This window comes from Hippoglossus stenolepis, chromosome 12, assembly GCF_022539355.2.
Source record: "Hippoglossus stenolepis isolate QCI-W04-F060 chromosome 12, HSTE1.2, whole genome shotgun sequence".
Classification (NCBI taxonomy): domain Eukaryota; kingdom Metazoa; phylum Chordata; class Actinopteri; order Pleuronectiformes; family Pleuronectidae; genus Hippoglossus; species Hippoglossus stenolepis.
Genome location: NC_061494.1, coordinates 24,826,335 through 24,849,374, shown reverse-complemented (window position 1 = coordinate 24,849,374; position 23,040 = coordinate 24,826,335). Strand labels below are relative to the sequence as shown.

Here is a 23,040-nt window from a genome sequence, read left to right as displayed (position 1 = left end):
CTGATCAGCTGGGTACTGATCAGCTGGGTACTGATCAGCTGTGTTACCTTGGCGAATTGAATGGCAAACATCTTCTTGTACTTTAGATCCATGAGGAGACTGTTCATCAGCAGCTGGTGGTAGATGTTCCTCGCTCCTACAGACAGATGTTGTCTCACTCAAAAATCTAATCTTTAACCTTCAGATGAATCTGATCACACATCAATATGTTCTCAATCTGAGGACTGTCAGTGGATGTGTGTGTGTGTGTATTACCTTTCCACATCTTTGAGTCGTTGAGCATCAGTCTGTCGACCAGTGACGAGTTCTCTCCTTCTGGACTGTTCTGCAGACCAACTTGACACAGAATCCTCCTCAGACCGTCTGACACACATGAGCACACTCATCACAAGCAGCCGCGGTGACACATACTCAGAGGAATGATGGGTAATGAAGTACAGACATACCAGAGTACTGAATGATCTGTCCCAACCAGCCTAGAGCCTTCAGAGCGAAACACTGATGAGCGACAACAGACGAGTGCATCACTTGAACCCTGAGAGGCTTCGACTGACGGCTGGTGTTCCTCTGGGAAGGGATCAATACACAGCTGATCAACATGTGTGTGTGTGTGTGTGTGTGTGTGTGTGTGTGTGTGTGTGTGTGTGTGTGTGTGTGTGCGCCAAGCTTGAGATATAGAGAGCAAGCGAAGTCTGGAGGGGCTGAATGAGTGAATGAATAAATTAGTGAATGAATGAGTTAATATATATAATATATAATTAGATACGTTCATTGATCAGATCATTATATGAACAAGATAAAATTACACATCACCCAAAAAAAAAACAATGGACTGAGCCAATCACAGACAATACATTCATCCACTCGCCCAACTCTAACACCGGTGATCAATATGGATCGTTACTCACCACAATAACAGACTTGGCCTGTTCACAGAACTGAAGGTCCCCATAACGTACGGACTTCCTGCCCTGTGCACACAGACAACACACACATTAACACACACAAACACACACTTAGTTTGTAGAACTTTGACATGTTTCGTGTGTCAAAATAAACAAATTAAATCAATTAAACATCATTGGGGGCGGCTGTGGCTGAGGGGTAGAGCGGTCGTCCTCCAACCTGAAGGTCGGCAGTTCGATCCCCAGTCTTCCCCATCTGCATGCCGAAGTGTCCTTGGGCAAGATGCTGAACTCTGAATTGCCCCTCATAGAACAAGGTGCTGCTAATAGATGCTCTGTATGAATGTGTGTGTGAATGGGTGAATGTAAAACTGTAAAGAGCTTTGAGTGTCATCAAGACTAGAAAAGAGCTTTATAAATACAAAACCATTTACCATTGGGTGAATGAAACTCGGCTCTAGTCCTGGAAGCTTTGATCAAAGCAAATAACGCGTGAGATACAGCTTCTATTGGTGAAATCTCCAATACGAACTCAAGCATCTGCTCTTTAGAGGAGATTAATCAATTTCTAGATGAAACGTTCAATAACTGATTTCTTCAGTGACACTGACAAATTCATTAAATCCGTTGGCATCACTGGTTGGTGAACAACTCTGAGAAAAGCAACAAAAGGCAAAACTGTGAGAAAGAGCAGGAAGTAATATGATCATGCATCATCACACGGGGTTCCCTTCCTTTTACTGTTCTGTTCTGATCTGTTTACGTGCACGGAAATGAAGTCGTTCCGCCACACAACCGCAGCCAGTGGTGCCCGAGCTTTAGCAGTATCATCACACATGTGGATTTCTTGAGATATCGTGTTCATCGTGATGGTGGGACTGCTGAGCACGCCCCGGAGTCCAGTGTGCTGACGATTAAGTGATGAAGCTGCAGACTTTCAGTGACCTGTGGGCTGTTGGGGGCGTGTTATGTTCTCTGGGTGAAGATAGAGAACTGATTATTCATTTCTAATGAGAGACTCTTTTGATGTTTTGTGTTTTACCTTAGTTTTTATTTATTTTGTTTGAGGGATGATGTGGCAAAAGCTTTTTTCTCTCTGGTAATGGTTCAATAAAGAGACTTTTAAAACCAAAACGCCTCCTCTTCTCCCCTCTCCCTCTCTGACTAAACACAAATGACTAGAGTGTTTTCATACATGTTTGGACTGTCAGTAATTTAAATACAACATTTATCACAGTTTTTGCCATCTGCAATACGTATTTCGCGCACGTTGATATCACAATGACGATAGATTTTCGATATATCGTGCAGCCCTATTTATCACTGATGAAGATAATAAGAATGGGGAAGATGACGATGATAAAGAAGATGAAGACAAGCAGTACTCACGTCTCGGTCCACAGTGGTGGCGAAGCTCACAGCCTCTTTCTGGCTGCAGTTGACAGCTTTCTGTAGCGTGTAGATCACCTGTTCATACGTGTGGACTTCATCATTGAACAACATGCAGAGGTACGAGTCCGACCGCTCCCTGTACACATGGTACAAAGACACATGCAGTACAAGCACACAAACAGTACACAAAGAGTACACATACATGATAAACACAATATACACACAGTACACACATACAGAGGGAGTATCAGTACATAAACAAATCAGATAAAGTAAAGTTTATTTCAAATAATGTGTAATGATGTGTTGTAGATTGTGTGTGTGTTCAGGTGTGTGCGCGTACGGCGGCTCCAGTCCTGCAGGTAGCTCGTCCTCCCGTTCCCACGTCAGGAGGTCAACAGCGTACTTCAGGATGATGGAGAAGATGCTGTAACCACGGGCAACCATGTCTACAGGAAGCTGAGCCACAGGATCCTGAGAGGACAAACAGTACATTGAGAGATATTACATAGACACAGACAGGTACTGGCAGGTACAGACAGACAGACAGGTACAGACAGCTGTTTCACCTCCTCAGTGTGTCTCTCTGTCGGTGTGTGTTTGTTACAATAAGGACTCGTCTTCCAGGCTTCATCATCTCCACAGTCACAGAAACCTCCACCTCCTGATGTTGTCATCTACACACAGACACACACACAGACAGACAGACAGACAGACAGACAGACACACACACAGAGCATGTGATGAAAACAACATGATCTCTGCAGCAGAACCAATACATTACTTCCTGTCTGCTGCTCCATCTGAGTCATGCAGAGGAGTTGTTGTTGTTGTTGTGAACGAGTCTGAGCAGAGAATCTGCTGCATCATGTGTAAAAAAACAAACTGTGGAGAAAATCTGGATCCAACTCTCCAGAGATCATGTCTGAAAACATCTTGTGAAAACAGAAATTGAAAATGTTGATTGCTCAAAACGTGATTTCATACCGTTTCATCTCTAGTACACAGTGTGTTTGTGTACTTATACAGTGTGTATTGGTACAGAGTGTGTGTGTGTGTCATGTGGTAGCGTCACCTGCAGAAGACAGTGGACTTCCTGTCCTGTCAGAAGCAGCAGCTTTGGGAGCAGTCACTGTGTGTGTGTGTGTGTGTGTGTGTGTGTGTGTGTGTGTGTGTGACTCACTCTGTATCGATGCTCTTTGTGAACACTTCCCAGGAAACACTGCATGCACAGAACACATGTTGGATCAGCTGCACACTCCCTAAACAAACAAACAAACAAACAAACAAACAAACAAACAAACAAACACACACACACACACACACACACTTTGGTTATTACCTGAACAGTGGGTGTGAACTGTGATGTAAGTGCGTATGATTTGTCGGAGTCAAGTTTGTTTCTGGCTACAGAAAATAACAAAATGCTCTGAGACTAAAACTGAAGCCTGGTGATTGGCTGCCTGGTGATTGACAACAACGACAGAGTGTGTTTTACCTGCAGGAGTAGGTGGGCTCTCCCACCTTGAACACGTGACCACACAGTGGTGACGGCCGGTTGTTCTCCTGCAGCCGTGCGAGGCCGGCTGCAGGCTCCTCCCCCAACATGAACCACTCCAGGGGAGCCAGGAGGAGGAGCTGACAGGCAAGCTCCTCCCTCTGCTCCTCCCTGCTGCTGCCCCCGCTCGCACCAAGGCAAAGGATTCTGGGAACATACATGGCCAGGTGACAGTACACCTCCATCTGCAGGTCGGACACCGCCAGCCAGCGCTGAGGAGAAAGAGGTGACGATATATATAAATAATATATAATAAACATTAGTCAATGTGAATTATTACTATGTTAACTTCCTGGTGTCGTGACGATGAGTCTCTGACTCTGACCGTCTCCAGACCGGTGAGTGACCGGTGATTAACTGGTGAGTGACCGGTGACTAACTGGTGAGTAAATGGTGAACAACCGGTGTGTGACTAGTGAGTGACCGGTGAATGACTGCTGAGGAACCGGTGAAAAACCAGTGAGTAACCAGAGAGTGACTGGTGAAGAACTGGTGAAGAACCAATGAATAACCGGTGAGTGACTAGTGAGGAACCGGTGAGTAACCGGGCAGTGACTGGTGAGTGACCGGTGAGTAACCGGGCAGTGACCAGTGAGTGCCTGGTGAGTAACCGGTGAGTGACTGGTGAGTAACCGGTGAGTGACCGGTGAGTGACTGGTGAGTAACCGAGCAGTGACCGGTGAGTGCCTGGTGAGTAACCGGTGAGTGCCTGGTGAGTAACCGGTGAGTGACCGGTGAGTAACGGTGAGTGACGTGAGTGACTGGTGAGTAACCGAGCAGTGACCGGTGAGTAACTGGTGTTTAACCGGGCAGTGACCAGTGAGTGCCTGGTGAGTAACCGGTGAGTGACTGGTGAGTAACCGGTGAGTGACTGGTGAGTAACCGGTGAGTAACCGGTGAGTGACCGGTGAGTGACTGGTGAGTAACCGAGCAGTGACCGGTGAGTGACCGGTGAGTGACTGGTGTTTAACCGGGCAGTGACCGGTGAGTAACCGGTGAGTGACCGGTGAGTAACCAGGCAGTGACCGGTGAGTGACTGAGGCAGGACAGATGTTTATGAAGCTGTAACATCCAGATGTTGAACACATCCCTCCCTGCAGCTAGCATTAGCATTAGCTCGGCGTAGCGCGGTGACCTTTAAGTCTCTGTCAGCTGCTGACAGACACTGACCGGACACAGGTGACGTCAGCAGCGCCGACAGCGCGAGCAGCTTCTTACCGATGACGTGTCTTTGGCGGAGAAATGAACGAACTCCGGGTCCGTCGGTGGATCTCTGTCCGTCTGAGCAGCCGCCATCTTTACTCCTCCTGCTTACAGAGCGTCCACCGGAACAGGAAACTATCAACAGCTGAGGGGGCGGGGCCCTTTGGCAATTTCATTTCTCCCTGAGTGTAAAATGTTTATCATAAATATAATGTTATCATACTCTGAATAATACCATGTATATTTAATTTACATGTAATAATGTGTACACACATAACATGTGTGTACATGTTATGATCTATGTTGTATATGATACACATGTTATGTTATAATATGTGTTATATATGTTATTTTGTATGTTATGTTATATATATATTGATCAATCAATCAGTCACATTTTATTTGTTTATTGGAAACAGTTTGTAACATCATGTTTAAAGTGTTTATACATAATGTCTGATGGAGATGAAGGAGCAGATGAACTGAGGACTTCCTGTCAGTGAGAGTCTTTAACGACTTACTGCTTATACTCAATATAATTCAAATAAACATGTAAATACACGTCCAAACTAGTCAAAATAAACAAACACAAACAACAAACTGAAGCCAGACTCAACAAAAACAACACAACATAAAACATGTCCTGTGGCCTGCAACGAAAATGTAGCCACATTGTGTCTTAGTGACTGTGGCAACTTTTTAATGCCATTAGTATTTTTCACAGAGATGTTTCAGGTCTCGCACCCACGTCGTTGTCCACTGTACCTCCGTGCCGACATTTTGAAAATGTTGTGGTGTTTTTGTAAAGAAATCACCAGATTTACCACAGTTCCACCTGAAGTTTCATTTCTTCACCAGTCAGCTCACAGGAGTAACTCAGTGACATCGGACGTACCTGAGACGGCGTCGAGGGTCGGCCAATCTCATTAGATTAAAAAACGTAAATCAATACCTATTGGCTGTAAATAAAAGTGGGAGTGTCCGGGGCGCAGAGAGCTGCGTCCTGTTGGAAATCTGCAACAACCAATTAAAAGCAGCCTCAGGTCACGTGGTTAACAAAAGTATCAGGGCCCACTTATCCGACGCCCCGACCCAGGAAGTAATCGATTTATATAGAAATGAACCAAATACAGTTTGAAAACAACTTATATTAATAATCACAGGTGCTGACGGTCGACCAGGAGCATTGTACAGTAAAATATTATTAAATAATTATGTTTAACATTTCTATACAGGCTTTTTGTCTGTTTAATGAGCTGGTTCTGCTCTGCTTCCTGCTGAAGTGTCTCTCTGCAACAAGTGTGTGTTTACGTGAACCAGTGGTTTTCCATACACTGTGGGGACCAGGGGCGTCCACAGCTCCAGCACCACTCAGCTCTGCACAGAGGACACTGCATGTGCATGCAGCCGCCTGCAGGGGGAGATACAGGTTTTACTCATTCATACAGATTCATACTGATCAGCCGCGTTTCACACTGGGCATGTCGTGAAGCCCGAACAGATGTGATGTCAGATGTGTGTATTATTCTGTTATGTTGATGTGTTCAATTATTACCGTTTTTCTCTACAGGGACTGAACACTGGGGGCAGGGTTTAGTCGACTCCTGGATGAGCAGCATAGACGATCGATCCCACATCCCTCTCAGAGACGCATCCTCCCCCACCACGAAACCCTGAGGGGGAGAGAGAAGTTAGTCCTGCATCGTCCTGCTCCATCCAGCAGGGGCAGTAGAGACTGTGACGTCTGATTGACATGCCTCCAACACATCACAGACCCGCCCCCTGACCAAAGCAGCTGTGACCTCTGACGTCTGACATGAACTGCTCTCGTTGTATTCTCTCATTCAGAGTTTTGCAAAGAACAAAACAGAGCTCTGTGATTGGTCAGTCTACCTGTGAGGCTTCAACAGTGGGCGGGGCCGTCAGGGTTTGACAGACGCCTTCGTGGTATGGCTCCCTGCAGTCTCTACAGAAGATGAGGCCGCAGCCAACCTGTCTGTCACACTCCACCCTCCTGCTGCCATCAGCTGGGAGAAGCCCTGCCCCACAGCCCGGTGACGGACACATCAGTCCTCCAATCCTCAGCAGGCACTCCTCGGCGCCGTACTGCAGGTACCGCCCATACTGCGAGAGAAAAAACACGGGTGAGTCAAGTGAACTGTGGGTAAAATGATGATGCTAATTAATAAACTCACCTGCTCGTCTCCTAAAACTCTGAAGTGATGAAGCTCTTTAATCAGAGAGTCGTCACAGGAAGCTGCACACACACACACACACACACACACACACACACACACACACACACACACACACGATGATGGACAGTTTGTGCTGGTGACGTGAACATGATCATGTGACATCAGGTGAACTCACCTGCACATGGCAGAGAGTAACCAATCACAGCATCATGAACAAACTGGCGCTCGTTCAGTCGAGTCTCACAGTAACGTGTGAAACAGTCCAGACAGACCACATGACGCTGTGAACACGGGAAGACCACGACCACTTCCCTGAGACGAGACAACACCACACTCAGCTGCTGCTCGTCTGATCCTTTTATTGTCAATATATTTATTGTTAATATTAATTGTGTGTCTGTGTGTGTGTGTGTGTCTGTGTGTTACATGACGTCGGTGCAGGCGATGCAGGGCACGTCTCTGGTGTTGGTCATGATGAGGTCAAGGGCAACAGAGAGGTCATCATCAGAGGTCGGATGGGACGCACACTTCATGAAGAACTCCTGAGTGGGCGCACACACACACACACACACACACACACACACACACACACACACACACAGAGAGAGCGTCTCTTAAGCCATTTTCACACATTAGCTAAAACCCAGAGAATCGTCTCCAGAGCTTCTCCAGAGTTTGTGTTTCACAGCTGAACAACTCAGCAGCAGGTTTTCTGCACAGACTCGTTCACAGCATCAGATCCTCCTCATGGTTCAGGTGAGAGGGGGGGCAGCCGGGTGCAGCAGACAGAGACAGGAAGTGACGTGTGACCTCTGCTGCAGAGGTCATGTGATCATGTTTACATCACCTGACACCTTCAGCTCTGATCACCACAAACTCTCTTCACATCTTCGTCTGTGTCTTCTTCGTGTGTCAGCACTTCTTCACCAGAGACATTTGTTTTAGTTTCTTCATGTTTGTGTCCCGTGTTAGAAGCTCCTCCCCCCCCACTCAGTGAATCAGTGGAGGATCCTCTGCTGTTCACACTGCTCCTGGATCTACACTTTATACAGGAGCTCAGGAGGAGGAAGACAAACTGAGTCTGATCCTCCAGAGAAGATCCAGAGAACTGAGGAGCTCAGTCTGGAAGCAGCTAAACAATTATTTAAAAATCAATTAATCAGATAATTTTTTACTCAGGATTAATTGATCAACAAACATCAGACATGATATTTACAGTTAAGTCACCGATCAATTAATCAACGATTCAACGAAGCTCTAGATATTCTGCCCCGTACCGCTTCGTTGCTTTGACAACCATCTGATTGACATAAGCCATGGATTCGACCTGGGAGGAGGATGTCGTCCCAACAAGACGGACCCTGAGACACAGAAAGAGAATCTTCATCATTTCCATTAGTGTTAATCAGAGTATTGCTCAGTGTATTGATCTGTGAACTGTTCTCACTCTGCTCAGTTTCAGCGTAGTCTCTTTGCAGCGTCGACAGCGAACTCGTAGTTTTCCTGGTTGGACTGAACTGCAGCTTTTACAGTACACAAAGAAAGTACTGCAGGCACGCACACCTAAAGACACACAAAATACACACCTGAAAACACACAAACACACCTGATCCAGAACTAACTATAATCTTTATCAAAGAGGAAAGTTTTAAGTCTAACTGTGGCAGACGTCGTTGGCAGACCCTGGTGGCAACCATTCAGGTTTCAACATCTTTTATTTGAGAACAGGCGCAAACAAATGTCAAATAACTAAACATAAATTTCTCGTGGCAGCTGGAGGTTCTATCCAAACCACCTCCACACTAGAGTGGGAGCTGGTTCCACAGGAGAGGAGCCTGGTAGCTGAAGGTTCTACCTCCTGTTCTGCTCTTACAGACTCTAGAACCACAAGAGAACCTGTGTTTTGGGAGTGCAGTGATCTATTTGGATAATACAGTGTTATGAGCTCTTTGATATATGAAGGGTTTGATTATTAAGGACTTTCTATGTGAGGAGCAGGATCTTGATATTCAGAGTTTTACAAGGTGCCAGTGCAGAGAAGCTGAGAGCAGTAATATGATCTCTCCTAGTTCCTGTCAGCACTCGTGCTGCAGCATCTTGGACCAACTGGAGGCTTTTCACAGACTTACTGGGACGTCCTGATAATAAAGAGTCACACTGATCCAGTCTAGAGGGAACAAATGGACGAGTTTCTCAGCTTCCTTCTGAGACAGGATGTTCCTAATGTTCATAATACTGTGCAGGTGGAAGAAAGCTGTCCTAGAGACTTGTTTTATATGTGGGTCACGTGTCCTGGTCCTAACTCAGGTTCCTCACAGTGGAGCTGGGGGCCAAGCTAACACCAAGGGGACTATCTGGTCACACAGTGTTTCTCTCAGATGTTTAGGGACCATTACAATGAGCTCAGTCTGAATTTAGAAGTAAGAAGTTCTGGGTCATCCAGACCTTGATGTTCTTGAGACGTTCCTGAAGTTGGACTAAGTGATTAGATTCATCAGGCTTCATATATGTACAGCTGGGTGTCGTCTGCGTAGCAGTGGAAGTGTACGAGGTGCTTTCTGATGATGTTGCCTAAAGGGAGCAGATATAAGGTGAAGAGCATCGGTCCAAGGACAGAACCCTGTGGAACTCCATGACTAACACACACACACACACACACACACACACACACACACACATTCTTATACACAAACATTCGACTGTGCACACACCTGCAGACACAATACAACACACCAACCTCTCTGAGCTGCAGCCTGCATCTCCTCTATCTCCTCCTCTTCCCCCCCCCCCTTCCCCTCCAGGTCAGGGGACGAGGAGTGGGGGAGAGAGGAGGAGCTGATGTCTGGTCTCTGCCCCTCCTCCTCAACTTGACACTCCTCTGAGAGGAGAAACCTGGAGGACGAGGAGTCCGAAGAAGAGAGGACGACATGGATTGTACTCTGCTCCGGGACATCACAACCCTGAGAGAAGGAGAGGAAACTTCCTTTCATGGCAAAACATTAAATTACATTGACAACACAAAAGAAACATTGCAAAGTTTTTTGCATATTGTATGACATGTGTTCTATGACATGCAATGGAGAAAAAAAAAGCCACAAACAAGACAAAGTTATTTATAAGATTAGAACCAAGGACTGATGTTCTGCATAGAACGTCTCCATATCCCGTAACAGGATCAACATTTTCCCCGAACACCAATGTGGCATCGAATCTGTGCCTGTCATCTTATTCCGTCTATTCTAATTTTGGCTTGATCTATAAGGAAGTATACTAACGTGAGACATATACATTGTGTTGATTTGTTCTAAGGACCAAACAAAAACAGGTTTCTCCCAGAATCGTTCCTAAACTTTGAAACACAAAATCGTAAAACTGAGAAATGAGGAATGAGGCTGGGCCACGAGTGTTGCAGAGTTTCTTCATTGTGACACAATTGATATGTGCTGTCTGTTTGTAGCCACACCCCCATGCACCACCCTCCACTGAAGATCTGCAGTTCTCTATTACCTCTTTTCCACCAAGGCAGTTCCAGAGCCTGATCTGGAACCAGTTCTTTGTGTTTCAACAGCCAAAGAACTGGGTCATGACCAGAAATACTGGTTCCAATCCAGAGTGGCACTACAGTAACTCGTTGCCCAGACCCGACTACGTCAGGGCCTTGGGGCGGGATTATCTTGATTTGTGATTAGTTTGCATTTCACAGCTCATTTCACTCTCTCTCTCTCTTTGTCATGTAGTTCATGCATACTTGTACATAGTTAGGTTATCCTGAGGCCCAAGGAACAACTGCTGTGTCAGAGGCCTGTCCATATCTGGTGTAATTAAATGTGGGGTGTGAACAGGGTTCCTGTTTTGAACCCATCATGGAGGTCGCTGTACAAGCCTCCTTTAACAAAGATACACAGAGGCCTACAGTGGGGAATCCTTCACGGAATCTTATATCTCAGTCATTAACGCTGTGTAGAGGACAAGTGTCCGTTCTGCAGCCAGAGAGAGACACTGTCTGCTCTCGTCTCTTCGCTCTATTTGTTTTACTGGACACCATTTTTAACAGATGTGAGGACGTGTTTACAATCGCAAGAGAAAACACAAGTGCCAGCTTTTAAACTTTGTTTTAGCTCAGGCAAAGATGGCGGTGTATGTGAGCCGGAAAAGAAAAGTAGAAGAAGAACTGAACGTTGATGTGGTTCACTTGTTTGAGAAAATGGTGAAATCCAGACTTTTAATAGATTTTAGTTTTTACAGAGCGACACATGACCTGGAGAGTTCAGGCTGATGTGGGGACACAGAGAGGTTCTCTGCTCCGTCACAGACCAACAGCTGGTCTATGGACATGTTGAACAGAACCCAGTAGAACGTAGATAAATGGAACAGAACCCACTGGAACCCAGTAGGACGTAGATATATAGAACAGAACTCATATCATTCACAAAAATCTGATGAAAAAGTGCAAGAAAACATCTGAAAACAAACACTAGCAGAGTAGAGGACTGTGATACCTGTAGCTGACCTCTGACCTGTAGCTGACCTCTGACCTGTAGTGGACCTCACCTGCAGTGTGGCGGTGCTCTGTAGTTCCCTCCCAGCAAACAGAACCTTGAGCTCCTGTGGCCGGACTCCATGTTGACATCCCACTGCCTCCTTCAGCTCCGACACACTCGCCTCCTCCTGCAGCTCCACCACCTCTCCTGGGCCCAGGTTGTACCGCACGAACACTGAGGACACACAGGTGACGGCTCACAGGTAGAACCCAGTGGAACGTAGATAAATGGAACAGAACCCAGTGGAACGTAGATAAATGGAACAGAACCCAGTGGAACGTAGATAGATAGAACAGAACCCAGTAGAACGTAGATAGATAGAACAGAACCCAGTAGAACGTAGATAAATGGAACAGAACCCAGTAGAAAGTAGATAGATAGAACAGAACCCAGTAGAACGTAGATAAATGGAACAGAACCCAGTAGAACGTAGATAAATAGAACAGAACCCAGTAGAACGTAGATAAATAGAACAGAACCCAGTAGAACGTAGATAAATAGAACAGAACCCAGTAGAACGTAGATAAATAGAACAGAACCCAGTAGAACGTAGATAGATAGAACAGAACCCAGTAGAAAGTAGATAAATAGAACAGAACCCAGTAGAACGTAGATAGATAGAACAGAACCCAGTAGAACGTAGATAGATAGAACAGAACCCAGTAGAACGTAGATAAATAGAACAGAACCCAGTAGAACGTAGATAGATAGAACAGAACCCAGTAGAACGTAGATAAATAGAACAGAACCCAGTAGAACGTAGATAAATAGAACAGAACCCAGTAGAACGTAGATAAATAGAACAGAACCCAGTAGAACGTAGATAAATAGAACAGAACCCAGTAGAACGTAGATAAATAGAACAGAACCCAGTAGAACGTAGATAGATAGAACAGAACCCAGTAGAACGTAGATAGATAGAACAGAACCCAGTAGAACGTAGATAAATAGAACAGAACCCAGTAGAACGTAGATAAATAGAACAGAACCCAGTAGAACGTAGATAAATAGAACAGAACCCAGTAGAAAGTAGATAGATAGAACAGAACCCAGTAGAACGTAGATAAATAGAACAGAACCCAGTAGAACGTAGATAGATAGAACAGAACCCAGTAGAACGTAGATAGATAGAACAGAACCAAGTAGAACGTAGATAAATAGAACAGAACCCAGTAGAACGTAGATAAATAGAACAGAACCCAGTAGAACGTAGATAAATAGAACAGAACCCAGTAGAACGTAGATAGATAGAACAGAACCCAGTAGAACGTAGATAAATAGAACAGAACCCAGTAGAACGTAGATAGATAGAACAGAACTCACAGATCATTGGTCACTTCGTCCTGTCGTGTTTACAGTGAGTGAGCTGCGGTGCACTCTGGGTAGTGTAGTCCCGCTGCGCGCACACAAACCAAGGACACAAGGGACCAACGTCACTTCGCAGAACTACAGCGCGGTCACGCAGGAATGACGTAACGGAGCGGCACCGGAAGCGGAGGTATTTATGAATTTTAATAAACTTGTATTTTTCTTTGTGTTTTTTTTCTGAGCTGAAAAGTCGATACATTTCCGATTTTAACTGTTTCCTGTTTGTGATGACGGACATCAGCGTCCTGCAGGGGACACACAGCGGGACACACAGCGGGACACACAGCGGGACACACACCGGGACCAGCGGGACCGGCAGGACGGTGAGATCCTCTGTGTCAAGATACTCTACATATTATATTATATAAACTGAACATATAAAATCAAGTACATGTTACAAAAACCCTAAATACTATTATTACATATACAGCTGCTGTCTGTACATATTATATAGACATATTATTAACGGTATGTTATATCCATTACAAACTCTGCCCCTGATATAAACTCTACATGTGATTTAAACTTCTATAATATATATGTGTGTGTGTGTCGTGTGCGTGTGCGTGTGCGTGTGTGTGTGTGTGTGTCTGAGCCCAACCTGTCACCGGACAAAAAAGAATTACATAAAACGATTACAATTTACAAACAGTAAAGAATTTGAATATATAGTACAATATATTCCTGTTTGTAAATTCTCATCTTTGACCCTGATGGATTGTTGATATTGACAAGTATAATAACCATTACTTCTCTCCGCTGCGAGCACAATGCATGATGGTCTATTTTGCTCGGTTGACCATCGGTTGTACACAATTTTTCATGATGCTTTATGGGAAACAGTGAGTGCTCTATAAAGGGTCTATATATGGAGTATTGATTAGTGAGTGATTTCGTACACAACAGGAAGCAGGAATGACTGAACAGGTGCAGACAAGTAGACACAGACAGGAAGTAAAGTAAGAAGCATGCAGAAGGAAAGAACTTTCAAATTAAAACAGGAAACAATGAACTCAGAGTGCAAAGAAAAATACAAAAACACAAATAAACACAAAGTCCAAACACAAGGAAACTGCACAACACAAATCAAGGCTTTAAAAAACGTCCCTCTATGTCCTGTAGGTGGTGAAGGTGGAGTCCGGTGTGTCGGCTCTGACCCCATCACAGTTTGCTGAGCTTCACTTCCTGCGCTCGAGGGTTAGAGAGCTGGAGAGAGAGAAAGCAGAGGTGTCGGCCGAGAACCAGAGACTGAAGAACATGTTGGTCCACGGTGAGTTCAGATCCAAGTCACTGCTTCAGGGCGTCAGCTGTAAAACATTCACTTCATCCGGGCACATACATGATAACATTTATATTTATGTATGATGACTCACAACATGTAAGAACTTGTAAATGTGCTGTGTTCATCAGGTCAGGTGAGAGATCAGGTGACAGATCAGGTGACAGATCAGGTGACGGGTCAGGTGACAGGTCAGGTGACAGGTCAGACGACAGGTCAGGTGACAGATCAGGTGACGGGTCAGGTGACAGGTCAGGTGACGGGTCAGGTGACGGGTCAGGTGACGGGTCAGGTGACAGATCAGGTGACGGGTCAGGTGACAGGTCAGGTGACAGGTCAGGTGACAGGTCAGGCGACAGGTCAGGTGACAGGTCAGGTGACAGGTCAGGTGACGGGTCAGGTGACAGGTCAGGTGACGGGTCATGACAGGTGACAGGTCAGACGACAGGTCAGATGACGGGTCAGGTGGCCGGTCAGGTGACAGGTCAGGTGACGGGTCAGGTGACAGGTCAGGTGACAGGTCAGGTGACAGGTCAGGTGACAGGTCAGGTGACGGGTCAGGTGACAGGTCAGGTGACGGGTCATGACAGGTGACAGGTCAGATGACAGGTCAGGTGACGGGTCAGGTGACAGGTCAGGTGACAGGTCAGGTGACAGGTCAGGCGACAGGTCAGGTGACGGGTCAGGTGACAGGTCAGGCGACAGGTCAGATGACGGGTCATGACAGGTCAGGCGACAGGTCAGGCGACAGGTCAGATGACGGGTCAGGTGACGGGTCATGACAGGTGACAGGTCAGATGACGGGTCAGGTGACAGGTCAGGCGACAGGTCAGGTGGCGGGTCAGGTGACAGGTCAGGTGACGGGTCAGGTGACAGGTCAGGCGACAGGTCAGGTGACGGGTCAGGTGACAGGTCAGGCGACAGGTCAGGTGACGGGTCAGGTGACAGGTCAGATGACAGGTCAGATGACAGGTCAGGCGACAGGTCAGATGACGGGTCAGGTGACAGGTCAGGTGACAGGTCAGGTGACAGGTCAGGCGACAGGTCAGGTGACGGGTCAGGTGACAGGTCAGGTGACAGGTCAGGTGACGGTCAGACGACAGGTCAGGTGACAGGTCAGATGGCCGGGTCATGACAGGTGACAGGTCAGGCGACAGGTCAGATGACAGGTCAGGTGACAGGTCAGACGACAGGTCATGACAGGTGACAGGTCAGACGACAGGTCAGACGATGTTGGGTTCAGACATGATGTCATGGTTGTAACATACATCTACTGATGCACTTGGACACATCCTTGGGACATGCTGGTGGTTTCACTGGGCAACACATTGTACACCGAATGGACGAGGAACTTCCACAAGTCAGACCAGATGATGTTTTGGTCCAATGCCCCATTGCTACCACATCCCCACCATCTGGCTTGACTCCAGTTCTCACTTCCTGCTGGACCAGGTTACCCTCAGCAAACTGCAGAAGCTCCCATTAGTGCTGTGTGATGCAGTTGAGATTCCGCCTGGTCCACTGCCTCCTGTGCCCGCCCCTTTCTGCCAGTCCTGATGTCTATGCCAGCCTTTGGGTTGTTGGACTCCCTGTACTGAAGCACCTCCTGGGCTCGGGTAACCATGAACTCCTCGCTGATGGTGTTTAATGGGAGTTTGAGCCTGTTGCTCTTGCCATAGAGGGCAGCTCAGGCTTCTTGGTGCCTCAACCACCTGCGGAGATGACCACTTATTCTCCTTTCCGTCCTCCTCCAGGATGCTATGCTTTGTATATCCAGGCTTTGAATTTGCCTGGTGGTGTCAGACATCTTTCCAGGTCTCTGTTTGTCGCTTTTATAGAACCAGTGTCCCTTAGGGTGCAGTCGAAGGTATTTCCCCAAGGCTCTTAATGGCTTTCTCTACAGCAGATGGGATTTGAGTCCTCTGAGAAAGAAGTGGAAACTATTTACCACCTTCCCTCCCTTTTGTATGAGGGACCTGGAGTTTTCTGGCTTGAAGCACATCTAAGCCTAAGTGGTGAGTCTTTCCAATCCTTGAAGGATCCATCTGCTTCCTGGGACCAACGTGGTTATTATTGTCAGCTCATCCACGAAGGCTCTGATGAGGGGCTGGCGGACTCCAGACTTGTTTGAATTGAAGATGTCATAGTAATCCATCAAGAGGTATTTGATGTGGTCCAGCTATAGCACCAGCAGGTCTCCTTTTCCTTCCCGTGCCTCTTCTTGAGTCCTACCAAAGGTGTTTGCCAGGAAGGCCATGCATTTCCTGGTTCTTTCTTTGGAATGCTCCTGTGCCATTCGGCTCTACGGAGGGTTATTAGCTCAGGATACAGCAGAGTTATGCCATCCTGTCATTGGCCCGTGTCCAAGAAGCATCACATTTCACAGATCTATGTTAAACCAGATCTATATTACCCAGAATACATCAGGTTTTTCATATTGTTCATATGTTCAAGTTTAATTTTATGATCTTTAATATCTCTACATTTCTCAGAAATCCCTGGACTTCTTTCCACCATGTGGCAGACGCTGGGGCAGATCAACAGCCACCCCTGCGTCTCCACGGCAACAGGCCGAAGTGACAGCTATGCTCCATATCACCACTCAGCGACCAATCAGGACGGAGATTTCAGCCCTCAGGTGCAGCAGGAGGCCCTGAGCGTAGAGCTGTCAGGGTCCTGGGGTCCGCTGGGCTCCGACGACGAGGACGGACCTGGAGCCAACATGGAGCTGGGGAATCACATGGGAGAGGAGGGGCCCCTCTGTAGCCAGACTGACATGGAGGAGCTGAGGAGGAGCCAGTGTTCCATCGGAGACGCACCTGGAGAGGTGAGAAGCCCTCAGATCCACATCTGGATCTGGTGCACTGATTTAGATCTGGTTTATCATAGATCTGGTTTAACATAGATCTGATTTAATATAGATCTGGTTTAACATAGATCTGGTTCAATATAGATCTGGTTTGATCTGTCCAGGTGAGCCCGGTGGAGGTGTTTCCAGGCTCTGGCGTGCTCTGTGATTTTCGGTGGTGGCAGGCAGCCAATCAGGCACAGTCTCCCACGGCAATGGCTCGGACACTGTTGCTGGGTGTGTTTGATATGAACACGCTGATGAACAGTAACCTGAGGGGTGGGCGGAGCCGCCGGCCTGCCTTCCACCCTCAACGCAGTGCGCTCGACCCACACAAGATCAACGCCATCTTCAGTAGGTTGAGACAGTGATGAAGTGTTTCTGTAATATGGCGTCTCTCTGAAAGTCTCCCTCTCTTTCTAGACGCCATCTTGGCTCGGTTTCCTCTCGCTAAGAAAGGAGTCATCGGCTCAGGCATCAACTCCAAACTGTCTGAGATCCGATTCCGCTCTCGCAGAGCCAATCCAGATGCCCAGTTCCTCTGACAGACAGCTGGCCCCGCCTACCTCACTGAAACCTACATTTACACCTCTGAACAAAAAAACTACAAAAATTAGTTTTATTTCTATTTTTCCTGCAAAAACAGAAACTGATTTAAATAAAGTTGAGTTTAAATAAACTAATGAAAATGATCACAACAGATTCATGAGTCACACATGATGGTCTCCCTGTGAGTGAGTGAGAGTGTGTGTGTGTGTGTGTGTGTGTGTGTGTGTGTGTGTGTGTGTGTGTGTGTGTGTGTGTGTGTGTGTGTGTGTGTGTGTGTGTGTGTGTGTGCGTGTGTCTCTGTGTGTGAGTGTGAGTGTGTGTGTGTGCGTGTGTCTCTGTGTGTGAGTGAGTGAGTGTGTGCGTGTGTGTGTGTCTCTGTGTGTGTGTGTGTGTGTGTGTGTGTGTGTGATTATGTGAGTGTATCAGTGTGTGTCTGTCTGTGTGTGAGTGTGAAGAGGAGGCGGAGCCGTTCTTCAGTCTCACATTCAACAAACAGCAGAATTAAAAGGATTTTATCTGAATTCAATCAAACAGGATTCAAAGATTCATTCAGGACAAATTCATATGTGGTGAGTTTTGAAAACAGAATCTGAATCAAGTTTAGAATCAGGGATTTATTCAGCGTGTCTGTGAATTCATGTGAAGCTGCAGCTGTTCATGACTTTCAGCTTCAAACTGACTCGTCTCAGATTTAGTTTTTTGGCTTTTAAATGTTTTGAATCTTTTCACAATATTTGATGATTCAGTGAACGAGATGATTTCAAATCAAAACCTACAAATCTTTTCTCACTTCAGATGTGAAGAAGAAGAATTTTCTGAGAGGAAGAGATAGAAGGATGGACACAGCTTTTTATTTATAGAAAGTTTGACGTTTTCGAACAGCTGATGCTTGAAAACAGCAAAACATGTTTTCATCTAGTTTTTAAAGTAAAGGGAGATCAAATATAAATGTAAATATAAAGAAGATGAAGTTTTCATTGTGACATTAACAGAAGACGTTTTGTTTCTATGCTGACAGAAGATGAAGTTCGAGAACAGCTTCTTCACCCTGAACGTTGGCGGTCGCAGGTTTTTCTTCTCTGCAGAGATGATGAAGCGACTTCCTCTGAGCAGACTCAGTCGACTGCATCGCTGCCTGTCGGACACCGAGCTGCTGGAGCTCTGTGACGACTACGACCGCGACCGCAACGAGTTTTTCTTCGACCGGCACTCGGAGGCCTTCAGCTTCATCATGCTCTATGTGCAACATGGAAAACTGCGCTTTGTGCCGCACATGTGTGAGCTGTCCTTCTACAATGAGATGCTCTACTGGGGCCTGGAGAGCGCCGACCTGCAGCCGTGCTGCCAGCGACGCCTCGACGACCGCATGTCTGACTGCTTTGTTCACTTCTTCCCAGAGGAGGGGCCCCGGGAGCCCGACGAGCCCGAGAGCCGCTGGCTGGAGAGGATGAGGAGGATGTTTGAGGAGCCCACATCAACGCTGGCAGCGCAGATCCTCGCCTCGGTGTCGGTGCTGTTTGTGGTCATCTCCATGGTGATGCTGTGTGCCAGCACCTTACCAGACTGGAAGGTGACCCTGGACCAGCACAGGTAGGTCACATGTAAACATGTCCATGTGCATACATGTAGATTGAAATGATATGTTGAACATATATCTGTCTGTGGATCAACTCATTCATCAAGGTCTTTGTTCTGATTGGTTCTCTCTTTTCCTCTTCTTTCTAATTGGCTCCCGCCCCCTGCAGGATCATTGAAGCGGTCTGTATTGGTTGGTTCACGGCTGAGTGTATCATTCGTCTCCTGGTGTCTCGTGATAAATGTGAGTTTGTCCGTCGTCCTCTGAACATCATCGACCTGTTGGCCATCACGCCGTACTACGTCTCCATCACTGCGAGCCTCCTGACGGGGGAGAACTCTCAGCTGCAGCGTGCCGGTGTCACCCTGCGTGTCCTGCGTATAATGAGGATCTTCTGGGTGATCAAGCTGGCGCGTCACTTCGTGGGTCTGCAAACGCTTGGCCTGACGCTACGGCGCTGCTATCGTGAGATGGTGATGCTGCTGGTCTTTATCTGTGTTGCCATGGCAATCTTCAGCGCGCTGGCCCAGCTGCTGGAGCACGGGCTGGACCTGGAGGCTGGAAACCCGGACTATGCCAGCATCCCTGCCGCCTGCTGGTGGGTCATCATCTCCATGACGACGGTGGGCTACGGTGACATGTACCCAGTGACGGTGGCGGGACGGGTGTTGGGTGGCCTCTGTGTTGTGAGCGGCATCGTGCTGCTTGCTCTGCCCATCACCTTCATCTACCACAGCTTCATCCAGTGCTACCACGAGCTCAAGGTGCGCTCCACCCGCTGCAGCCACAGCCTCGCCAACGACTTCCTCTGACTCAGCAGTTTATCCACTGACCGCGGAGAAAAGCTGCCAATGATCTGAGCACCAGCTTCGTCTCAGGATCGGAGCTGAGTCATCAGAAAGTGACGCCATGTTCATCACGTAGAAAACGATCAGTGAATCATGTTGCTGAGCAGAATCTGAAATATTGACTTTTAAAGGACAAAATTCTTCATGAGTTTGATCCACTGTTATTATTATTATTATTATGACTTTTGTTATTATTATTATTGTTATTATTATTATTGTTGTTGTTGTTATATTAAAAGAAAAGTTGAGATGAGACAAGTTAAGATAAGATAAGTCAATCAAGATGATGGTTGTTCTGGAAGTTTCCTGGCAGCTGGTGAAAGGAGAACTCAGGCAGCAGCAGAAGGTTTGAATGTAGACTTGCTGCATCAAGGAGACCAGGAGGTGAAACAACATACAAACACTAACAGAGCAACATGAGCAACTGTCTCCACCAAGTCTGAAGATGTCTCCCACAGCCTCCCAGTATATCTCCCTCACCCTGCGTCACCCATGAAGGTCCCTCTCTCTGTTACATGGAGGTGTTTGCATCCTATTGGACAGTTCAGTGTAAAGTGTGTGTTCATAAATCACATTGTGTCCTCACGTCTGGTGAAACACACAAAGAGTCGGTGTCTCTGTCTGGAGCCTCTGAGTTAGATCTGAACGTCCCTGAGTGAAGACACTACAATGTCCTGTGGGTCCTTTATCTATAACCTGACCTGGGTTCTGCTCAGAGAGAGAAGGAGGATCTGTGGAACCAGACAGGCTCTATTCTCCTGTACAGATAGAATATACACTATACTTAATATATAGTGACATATACTGTAATGTGGGAGGATGGTCAAATTCCTCAACAATGATGATGATGATGATGAACATATCATATGATGATTAATATGATTGTCATCTTTATCATCCTGTTGGTGAAACCATCCATGGTTTCCATGGTAACAGGATGGATGAGCTGCTGCTGAGTGAAATGTGTCACTGACGTCTTCATCATCTTCTTCATCTCCTGCAGCGAAACGTTCTCTTCCTGCAGGGACGGGTTCTCGATGGAACCGTGAGAATGTCTCACAGACTTTTAACATTGGACAAAACAGGAGTCAAATCAGACAATGATGTTGAAATGAGTTGATCTCCTCTTCATCCTCCTCTTCATCCTGGTCTCGTGTGGATGGAGGATTATTAACCCTAAAATTAAACTGACAATGTTTCTCTTTTTATTTCTTTGTCTTCTGATACTGAATCAAATCTACTTCACATACAGATACAAAATAAATGATTGACAATCAGCAAGTAATGACATTTACTCAGGTACTATAGTGAAATACGACTTAGAGAGGGTTGTACTTGTTGTATTTGTGTTTTATTCTTCTACTCCACTACATCTCACAGACAAATGCTTTTTACTTTAACCCGACAGTTTTAGTTTCTCATCATTTACAGATGACAATGAATATTTCTGATAAACTGAAGGATCCTTAATTGATGTGACGTCCTATCACAACCTGACTATAACCACAACCTGACTATAACCACAACCTAAGAATTACCACAACCTGACTATAACCACAACCTAAGAATTACCGCAACCTGACTATAACCACAACCTGACTATAACTGCAACCTGACTATAACCACAACCTGACGATAACCACAACCTAAGAATAACCACAACCTGACTATAACCACAACCTGATAACTACAACGACTATAACCACAACCTGACGATAACCACAACCTAAGTACCACAACCTGACTATAACCACAACCTGACTATAACCACAACCTGACTATAACCACAACCTGACTATAACCGCAACCTGACTATAACCACAACCTGACTATAACCACAACCTAAGAATAACCACAACCTGACTATAACCACAACCTGACTATAACCACAACCTAACTATAACCACAACCTGACTATAACCACAACCTAACAATAACCACAACCTGACTATAACCACAACCTAACTATAACCACAACCTGACTATAACCACAACCTAAGTATAACCACAACCTGACTATAACCACAACCTGACTATAACCACAACCTAAGTATAACCACAACATAAGTATAACCACAACCTGACTATAACCACAACCTGACTATAACCACAACATAAGAATAACCACAACCTGACTATAACCACAACCTGACTATAAATGCAAACTAACCTGCGTCGGTGATGATCATGTGACTGATGGTGATGATCATGTGACTGATGGTGATGATCATGTGACTGATGGTGATGATCATGTGACTGATGGTGATGATCATGTGACTGATGGTGATGATCATGTGACTGATGGTGATGATCATGTGACGGTCGGTGATGATCATGTGACTGATGGTGATGGTCATGTGACTGATGGTGATGATCATGTGACTGATGGTGATGATCATGTGACTGATGGTGATGGTCATGTGACTGATGGTGATGATCATGACGTCAGTGATGACTGCGACTGATGGTGATGGTCATGGACGTCGGTGATGATCATGTGACTGATGTGACGGACTGATGGTGATGATCATGTGACTGATGGTCATGTGATGCGTGATGATCATGCACTGATGGTGATGGTCATGTGACGGTCGGTGATGATCATGTGACTGATGGTGATGATCATGTGACGGTCGGTGATGATCATGTGACTGATGGTGATGATCATGTGACGGTCGGTGATGATCATCATCTGATGGTATGATCATGTGACTGATGGTAATGATCACGTGACTGATGGTGATGGTCATGTGACTGATGGTGATGATCATGACG

The 23,040-nt window shown here is 46.2% G+C and overlaps 4 protein-coding genes across 6 annotated transcripts in view; 2 read left to right on the top strand and 2 right to left on the bottom strand.

Annotated features, from left to right (window-relative positions):
* ubr2 (ubiquitin protein ligase E3 component n-recognin 2) overlaps positions 1-5,236 on the bottom strand; it is a 32,819-nt gene extending 27,583 nt beyond the window's left edge. For 2 of the 3 annotated variants that reach the window (XM_047342338.1, XM_047342339.1), the window contains exons 1-10: positions 5,074-5,233; positions 3,796-4,067; positions 3,481-3,559; positions 2,867-2,974; positions 2,641-2,771; positions 2,295-2,433; positions 909-971; positions 447-567; positions 256-363; positions 48-136 (exon numbers count right to left, since the gene is read on the bottom strand). In XM_047342338.1, the coding sequence (XP_047198294.1) occupies positions 48-136; positions 256-363; positions 447-567; positions 909-971; positions 2,295-2,433; positions 2,641-2,771; positions 2,867-2,974; positions 3,481-3,559; positions 3,796-4,067; positions 5,074-5,151 (1,188 nt within the window). In that variant the 5' untranslated portion in view covers positions 5,152-5,233. Of the gene's footprint in view, positions 1-47; positions 137-255; positions 364-446; positions 568-908; positions 972-2,294; positions 2,434-2,640; positions 2,772-2,866; positions 2,975-3,480; positions 3,560-3,795; positions 4,068-5,073 lie in introns of all 3 variants that reach the window. The other variant, XM_047342340.1, reaches the window with a different exon arrangement.
* Positions 5,237-5,574: 338 nt separating this feature from the next.
* Positions 5,575-13,194, bottom strand: prkn (parkin RBR E3 ubiquitin protein ligase). The gene is made up of 11 exons (XM_035173115.2): positions 13,121-13,194; positions 11,808-11,971; positions 9,994-10,216; positions 8,704-8,819; positions 8,534-8,617; positions 7,683-7,798; positions 7,432-7,568; positions 7,254-7,315; positions 6,952-7,182; positions 6,614-6,731; positions 5,575-6,469 (listed from the first exon to the last, which is right to left on the bottom strand). The coding sequence occupies exons 1-11, from the start codon at positions 13,125-13,127 to the stop codon at positions 6,366-6,368; spliced, it is 1,362 nt and encodes a 453-aa protein (XP_035029006.1). The 5' UTR covers positions 13,128-13,194; the 3' UTR covers positions 5,575-6,365.
* Positions 13,195-13,285: 91 nt separating this feature from the next.
* Positions 13,286-17,984, top strand: LOC118119286. Its single transcript, XM_035173116.2, has 6 exons — positions 13,286-13,295; positions 13,407-13,488; positions 14,288-14,435; positions 16,937-17,271; positions 17,418-17,646; positions 17,716-17,984. Exons 3-6 carry the CDS (start codon positions 14,423-14,425, stop codon positions 17,835-17,837), a joined length of 699 nt encoding a protein of 232 aa, XP_035029007.1. The 5' UTR covers positions 13,286-13,295; positions 13,407-13,488; positions 14,288-14,422; the 3' UTR covers positions 17,838-17,984.
* Positions 17,985-18,212: 228 nt separating this feature from the next.
* LOC118118644 (potassium voltage-gated channel subfamily G member 3) lies at positions 18,213-21,546 on the top strand. Its single transcript, XM_035171797.2, has 3 exons — positions 18,213-18,410; positions 18,860-19,431; positions 19,587-21,546. The coding sequence occupies exons 2-3, from the start codon at positions 18,863-18,865 to the stop codon at positions 20,227-20,229; spliced, it is 1,212 nt and encodes a 403-aa protein (XP_035027688.1). The 5' UTR covers positions 18,213-18,410; positions 18,860-18,862; the 3' UTR covers positions 20,230-21,546.
* Positions 21,547-23,040: the final 1,494 nt, after the last annotated feature.